The 7759-nt window shown below is 51.7% G+C and overlaps 1 protein-coding gene across 1 annotated transcript in view; it reads right to left on the minus strand.

Annotated features, from left to right (window-relative positions):
* Positions 1–841: 841 nt before the first annotated feature.
* LOC113203352 (ribosomal protein S6 kinase 2 beta) overlaps positions 842–7759 on the minus strand; it is a gene marked incomplete at its 5' end in the record, with an annotated part of 64832 nt that continues 57914 nt past the window's right edge. The window contains 3 exon segments of the mRNA XM_052270466.1: positions 842–2416; positions 2773–2910; positions 3867–3981. Coding sequence (XP_052126426.1) covers positions 2288–2416; positions 2773–2910; positions 3867–3981 — 382 coding nt within the window.

A 7759-nucleotide genomic window follows, 5' to 3' on the forward strand; every position in this document is an offset into this window, starting at 1 on the left:
CAAATTAAAGCTGGGTGTCATTTCAATCTGGTTTTACTGCAAACCTCTAACACACTCGTATTTTTAATAAGTAATTTTTTTGTTTGTTCTTTTGCAGACTTTGAAGTTTATTTGCCGCAGTAAAAGTTTGCGGGGGCGCTTCTGCCGAGGCTACAAAAAAAAGAGGGAGGAGGGGGGGGGGGGGACTCGACCGCTTGCGTCAGTCTTGAAGACTAGGCGGGGTAGCTCGGAGGTCGTGGATGAAGTGGTAAAGCTTGAAAATATCCTCGCCTGCTCCTCGACCCCTGCTCCTCGAAACACTCCCCTTCGCCCCCGTGCCGCCGCCGCTGCTGCTGCTGCACCAACTCCGCCCGAAGTTACCCTTCTGCTATGCGTGACGGGCTGGACCCCCCTACCTCTGCGGGGCTGATCGAGTCTCTCCCTGCGCGAGTTAGGTCCTGTGTTCGGCACGTGAGGAGCCTGCCAGGCCGCGCCCCGCCCGGCCCCGCCCCGCCCGCCCGGGCGCGCCTTGGCGGTCTGGGGTCGCGTCCAAAACAGGGGTCCCGCTCTCTCTGTCGCTCCCGCAGCGACGCCCGCAGGCTGCCGTAGGCGCAGACGGGAAGGCGTGGGCAGCTCCGCACGGCTCCGCACAGAGGAGGCCAAGGGGAGGGGGTGATTGGCCACCAGGCCATCACCTCCCCCGACACAAAAAGGGAAAGGCCGTAAGGCCCTTTTAAGGCTTGCGGGGCGGACAGCCACGTGGAGGCCAGAATCCGCACGCAATTGCAAATACGTCATTTACCATGGGGGTTGTTTCTAAACGATGATGGGAACGACGGAAAGCAAATGAGAACAAGGAAGATGAGGTGTTATATTTTATTAAATAACTCATAACAAATTGACTCATAACGGGGGCAAAGGAACAAAAAAATTAAGAGAAGATTACAACAGTTAGTCGTGTTCATGTTCTTGCTTATGCTCTCTCACGCAATCACATGTTGACTTGTAGGCACGGTGTAGAGACTCTACATCGTGATTGTAGGCATATATAGGTACAACTACCTACATAAGTGTAAGCAGACAGTTCATTAAAACTAAAAGTGTAACATGAAGTAAGAAAATCAATCAATCTACCGGATAGAAGACTTTCTTAGGAAGAAATGACATTAAAAACCAGAAGCCAAACGCATAAATTAAGTAGTCTTCAATGTTGTTGCAGTCAAATTTTGGGAAATTAACACAATTTCCATAATACATAATTGTTTACCACACATAAAGGTGGTCTTTAAATGTAAAACACTTGCACACACCAAACATATCACAATTATGAAACAAGGTTATAATTTATAATAGTGACTGTTTGTAATCGTCTAAAACACTCATAGGTATATTAACATCAAATTGTAATCGAGGAACTTATAGTCTATGCTTAGAGGGAATTCACAATATTAACAGACGTTTTCACTCAGTGTGCTAATCAATAAATAATCACAGAAATTACCATAAAACATACAAAACTCTTTCAGCAGCTGTTTCCTGCCATCAATATTTTGTCCTCAGGTACAAATGCTAGAAGTTTAGTTCAAGATAAAGTTGTGCTACAAATAAACACGATTAAGGAATGTAAGGGAATGTTTCAAGCAACAAACCTGTACAAGACTACAATAAAAATACATCAGAAATACTTGACTTTCAATAGTTTATTAACGGTTTTTCAAAGATAGTTAATAAATAACATTGATCTCACGCCACATAACACAGTGCAGGTTGAGGAAGAACAACCCCTACAAGCAGAGAAATTTACACAAGCAGGAAGTAATGAAGAACTCGCCGTACAATAAAAGTGTAAGGATTGTAAAATACAGGTGTACAAAATAATATATGTATTTTATTTAAAGCTTATTTGCCGAATTACTGAAAGTTTTTACAATCTAGTTTTAAAGCTATAAGATTGAAATTGACACAAGAAGAACTCGAAAGCCGCTAACAATTGATTTTTTCACCGCCGTCTTACCTTAGCCACTTTACAGAACGATCGATTGCGACGATATTAAAATACAAGAGGAAAAGGGCAAACGTTTAAAACCAGATGATGGCGAACTACGGTGAAAATATAATAGGTGCAGGTGAAAATCATAAAGATAGGAGGGGGAAAGGGGCACATACGGAGGAACAATATTGTCAAAGAGGCCTGTCCACAGACACTCCTCTCATATCACATTAGAAAACTTGTTCGTAAGAATAAACAATTATAAGGAAAAATAAATTCGAAAAAAAGAGATAAAGTCCATCTTTACGGCGAGCCTCATCAGACGTCTGTAGCCGACGTGGGGCGAGACTTTCGCCTCCGCCTCGCCAAGTCGGACATGACCACAGGGCCGAGGTTGGGGGCGCGGGGAGACTGGCTCATCGCTTTGTACGTCGCGGCAACAGCGCCCTGGGTCAGAAAAAAGGGCACAAAATGAGATAAAACAGAATTAAGAAGACGGCACTTCATTTCCTCCCAGAGCCGACAACGCACACCACAGCAAGGCAATAGGGGCGGACGAGTGCAAGGAGGGGGTAGTGAGAGAGAAAGAAAGAGAAAGAGAAAGAGAAAGAGAAAGAGAGAGAGAGAGAGAGAGAGAGAGAGAGAGAGAGAGAGAGAGAGAGAGAGCTTGAGAAGGGGGATGAGCTGTGGGACGAGGCGGCAGGGACAACGCAACGTGCGCCCAACTCGACGAGAAAAACACTGTCAATTTTAAAAGAAAGAAGATTCCTGAATTTCATTGGGTTTGTTTCTCCCGCGCTCACCTTGATGTCAGCGGCCTCCTGCATGCTGAGGCGCACGTGTGGGAGCAGGTGCCGCTGCTGCAGCCACGGGTGGTTCAAGACCTGCTCGGCGGTGGGCCTGCGGTTGGGGTCCACGTGCAACATCACTCGCACCAGGTCCTGAAACAGGAAAACAAAAGCTTTTCAACTCTCGGTCGTGGATGACGCGACGCCAAACGCTTTCCCGCCACAGAGAAAAAAACACACACACTAGACTCAGGCGGTTAGTTCAGAATTTGCATCAGTAATTTTAAATCGTAATATGAAATCAAAATAGTTGATTGAAAAGAGTAAAGCGGTGGCATGGCGTCAATGGCGCGAAAAAAGAATTGTATTAATTAACCAGTCTTCAACGGGTTTCCTGGAACACAATATTACAACCCTATGGAGCTAAGTCCACAAAAGGAGAGCAGCGGCGGCTGTGGCTGTGCCGTTGTCCGAGGAAGAACAATGCCATTTATTTCTGAGGACCACAAACTAACGAAACCCAACTAAACTCGACAGGCATTCCGTCTTCCCCTCCAAGGTCACCAGAAGCAGGACGGAGAGCTTTGCCGCCGGCGCGCGTCGGGCGACTATCTAAACTAGGTCCGGGGACACGAAACGTAAAGAAAAGTAAAAAGAATAGAAACAAGAAGAAAGAGGAGGGAAACTCGACCGTTTTTTTTTTTTAAAGAAAAAGGGAAAGCTATCAAGTGGGGAGTGGCGCGAGGGAGCGGGGGTGTCTTTAAACGGCGCGCCCGCACAAAAAGACAGGCGCGCCAACGCTATACGATCAGTGAGGTCGGATCGGCAAAGCTTCGATACGACAAAAATAAATAGGGATAAAGCCGCTAGCTGAGAGGTATAGGGAGAGGGGTGGAGGAAGGAGAAAGCACAGGGGGAAGATTTCCCATTCCCATGCCGTCGTGCCCGAGGCCGTCGCCCCAAGCGTGAAGGCCCATTTCAGCAGCTCTTCTCTTCCAACACATACACACACACACACACACACAAAATATCCTCAGCTATAGACGTGAATTTAAAACGACGCTCGTCGACAAGCCCGCCAATCACCCCCTCACCCGACGACTACTCACCTTGGCCGGCTCCGACACGGAGAGCCAGTTGCCGCTATCCATGTCCAGGTCCTCGCTCACCCGGCGCAGAATGGCGCTCGGGGGGTCGCTGGGGGCGCTCGCGAACGGGGCGTGCCTGCAACAAGCGTTTGTTCATCATCAGCGGGGCACGCAAAACACCACACCGCACCACACCACCACAAACCACCAGGCGCAGGTGAAACACACACACACGCACACACGCAGAGAGAGCAACTCCTGCAATCAGGCCATAGTAGCGCAAGCCGTAATGGGTGCCACGACCTTCAACGCCGGCCAAATTTATAGTACTTGGTGGAATCCGCACGCGTGCGGTAAAATAAAATAGTTACGCGGGAGGTGAGGTACTCTCGCAAACGAATTTACGCACCGGAAACTCAAGTGTGTGAATGTCGCACGCACTTGCAGGTGTGTGAACGCCATTCGTACACATGGAGGTAGGTACAAGAGTGTCAATTCCAAAGAAAATTCAAACCTTTACCCCTCAAGTGTACGAAAGGGTAATCACACCTTTACCCATTAAGTGTACGAAAGGACATTCACACACCTACAAGTGTACGACGTTCGCTAAATTGCGTTTCAGCTGATCGATTTCTTTTAAAAATGATGTAGATTTTGTAGTGATTGGCTATACTGTACCTGGCATGCGCTTATATGGCGGGCGAGTTGTGCAACCGCCTACACTCACAATACACAAGCGGTACAGTATGCTTAAGCTACGATACCCCAACATAGTAGTTTCCAGCCTACAAAACAGAGAGAGAGAGAGAGAGAGAGGGGGGGGGGGAGACAGTAGATAAGCCCGCCCGCTCGGCCGCATGCCGTACAGTATAACTACGACATATCCTGTGCTGGGTCTGCGTGGGTGCGGGCCACCCAGTATCTCTTTGCCGCTTCTCTTTGAGATTGAATGCAACACGCCCAGCTCAATATTCCGTGAGAGCCCACGCATCGGGGTGCAAAACAAAGAGAGACAGACGCCCGATACAGTTCTCCTCCTGTAGCATCCTCCTCGATCCTCCTCTCGAACCCGTTCACACGCGGGGCGCTCAGTGTCGAGAGGATCTGGGTGGCGAGCAAACGGCTAAATCACCCCCCAAACCGCGCTCGCTTCACTCAGACATCACATGACAGCTTGCCCTACAATCCTCGACCACGGAGTATAAAGAAAGGAAAAAAAAACGATTTTTTTTTTATCAAGAGCGCACGCGACGAGCCGACCGGAGGATCGGGGAAGGGGGCGGAGGGAGGAGTGGCGCAGAGGAATGACCTCCTGGCCCCTCGAAAAGGGTTGGTTCACACCACCGGGGCGAGCAGCACGGGGGAGCAGGCAGATGGAAATGAAATACGCAGCAGAGAGCAAGCGAACGAGAGAGAGTGAGAGGGAGGGAGGTAGAGAGGAAGAGAGAGAGGGAGGGAGGTAGAAAGGAAGAGAGAGAGGGAGGGAGGTAGAGAGGAAGAGAGAGAGGGAGGGAGGTAGAGAGGAAGAGAGGGAGGGAGGGAGGGAGAGAGGGAGAGAGAGAGGGAGGGAGGTAGATAGGGAGAGAGGGAGGGACGGACGGAAGGAAGAAGGGAGAGAGGGAGGGAGAGAGTTAGTGAGAGTGAGAGAGCGAGAGAGCGAGAGAGTGAGAGAGTGAGAGAGTGAGAGAGTGAGAGAGCGAGAGAGTGAGAGAGCGAAAGAGTGAGAGAGTGAGAGAGAGTGAGAGAGTGAGAGAGCGAGAGAGTGAGAGAGTGAAAGAGTGAAAGAGTGAGAGAGTGAGAGAGTGAGAGAGCGAGAGAGTGAGAGAGCGAGAGAGTGAGAGAGCGAGAGAGTGAGAGAGCGAAAGAGTGAGAGAGTGAGAGAGAGTGAGAGGTGAGAGAGCGAGAGAGTGAGAGAGTGAAAGAGTGAAAGAGTGAGAGAGTGAGAGAGTGAGAGAGCGAGAGAGTGAGAGAGCGAGAGAGTGAGAGCGAGAGAGTGAGAGCGAGAGAGCGGGAGCGAGAGAGAGAGAGATACATGAAATTTTTCGTATTGCGTTTGCAGCAGCGCAGAGAATTCCCCTGAGAAGGGCGACCCACGGTACATCGCCCTTACCCGCGTCATACGTGTACGAACGACAGCGCGCGAGCAGCGGGGCTCGGGGCGGGCAAACAGAGGGCGCGCGCCAGGGCACGCGGGGGAGCGCAATGCCGAAGAACCAAACCAGCGCGCACTTAGCGTGTACGTACACCAATCAATACAGAACGACACGGTCGTGCGGGCAGAGGTTTGGAGCGGCGCACTCGGCGCCATGACAACGCTTCCGACACCAGCAAGTGGACGAGCAAACACGGGCCGCCGCATACACATATAGGCAGATACGCCCACGCACCCGTTTGCCAAAATTGCCGCGGAGAGCGTGTCTCTCTATCTCTCTCTCTCTCTCGCTTTCCCTCCCTCTCACCCGCCCCCTCCCTGCAGTGACGCGCCGCCCAGGGAGCATGAAAACAATCAATTCATTCGAAAGCCCGGGCGTGGCGTCGCGTAGCGTGCGAGCGGGGCGATAACAAACTAGTTTGCAGCCCGCGAGGGAGGGAGGGAGGGGGAGGGGAGGTGGAAGGACGCTGGAGCTGTGCCTCGCCGTCGCGCGCAGAATGGCCGCGGGCGGACCTCCGGCCAGCTAGCCTACACCAGAGCTGCTGCTGCTGCCGCCGCCGCTACATTTTACGGTCCTTGGCCATTTCGTCGTCGGGCCGGCCCGGAGCCGTGGAGCCCGAGGCGCGCGGAGGGTTGGTTGGGCCCGCTGGTCCAGGCCAGCCAGCCAGCAGCAGACTCGGCAGCGGCAGCATCCCGCGGAGGGCCGCGCGTCCAGCCCGGAATGTGTATGCTGCTGTGCGGGCGCCAGCGCCAGGCCCGGGCCGGGCTCCGGCAGTGACGTCAGACTCCCCCCTCCTCCTCTCCCCCAATCCTCTCGCCGACTGCTAAGCCATTTGTCTGCCTCAGGACGCCGCCGTCGCCGCCGCACGTTAGAACAGGCCAGGCACTCCCCGCCTACACCCCCCGTTGCTGAAAAAAAGAGTGGGGGGAGGGAGGGGGGGCCCATTGCATCCTTACGAACAAGGGCTGGTCAAGAAGGACACACGTAGACTTAAACGTCAGCGGAGAAGGAGGAAACAATACTGCGTGACTTGTACCTAGATGACTTTGTCCTTTGCCTCTGCTAAAGTACACTGCCACCGAAAACTCCTCGTCACTTTGCCTCCCGTAAACGGACGACGCCGCGTGTCTTTCAGTTTTGCGATGATTTTTGATGAATGCTATTCTCTCGGCCGTTTTGATCGTACATTGTACGGGGAATCCGATGGTGCCGTAAGAAACGAAATTTAAGACGTTATGATACATTATTTCCTTTTCAAAAAATACGTTTTCAGTACCATTCTGTTGCGTATTATTTTCCGTTCCGAACAAAATGAAGGAAAGGTACGGCAAAATCGGTGCGTACCAGAACTTCTGTTACAATGGTGCACAGTTCATGGTGGAAATAATACAAGTTTTAATGTACCTCACGGTCACATAAACGAATGCAATCTCCTACGGATTTAATCACGCGTTATGGACCTGGGCGAAAAGGTATATTCAATGCGGGAGTGTCCATCACTGCCCGTTGAGCCCAGACCACATGAGCGTCCCGCGTGTAGGCGCGAGCGCGTGGGGTCCTGCGCGCAAATTCTATCGGCGGGGTGCTTTTGTAGCGTGGCGGGGCGCGGCGGGGCGGCGGGGACCTAGCCCTGTTTAATCTACCCCCCGCCACGCAAAGCATCGTGCTGAGCCTGAAAATAAGGGGAAGTGAGGAGGAAGGGGGGGGGGTGAGACAGATGAACAGGCGTTGAGCAAGAGGGATGCAAAACATGCGGGTGGA

The sequence above is a fragment of the Frankliniella occidentalis genome, unplaced genomic scaffold (genome assembly GCF_000697945.3).
Source record: "Frankliniella occidentalis isolate FOCC.00 unplaced genomic scaffold, Focc_3.1 Scaffold124, whole genome shotgun sequence".
Classification (NCBI taxonomy): Eukaryota; Metazoa; Arthropoda; class Insecta; order Thysanoptera; family Thripidae; genus Frankliniella; species Frankliniella occidentalis.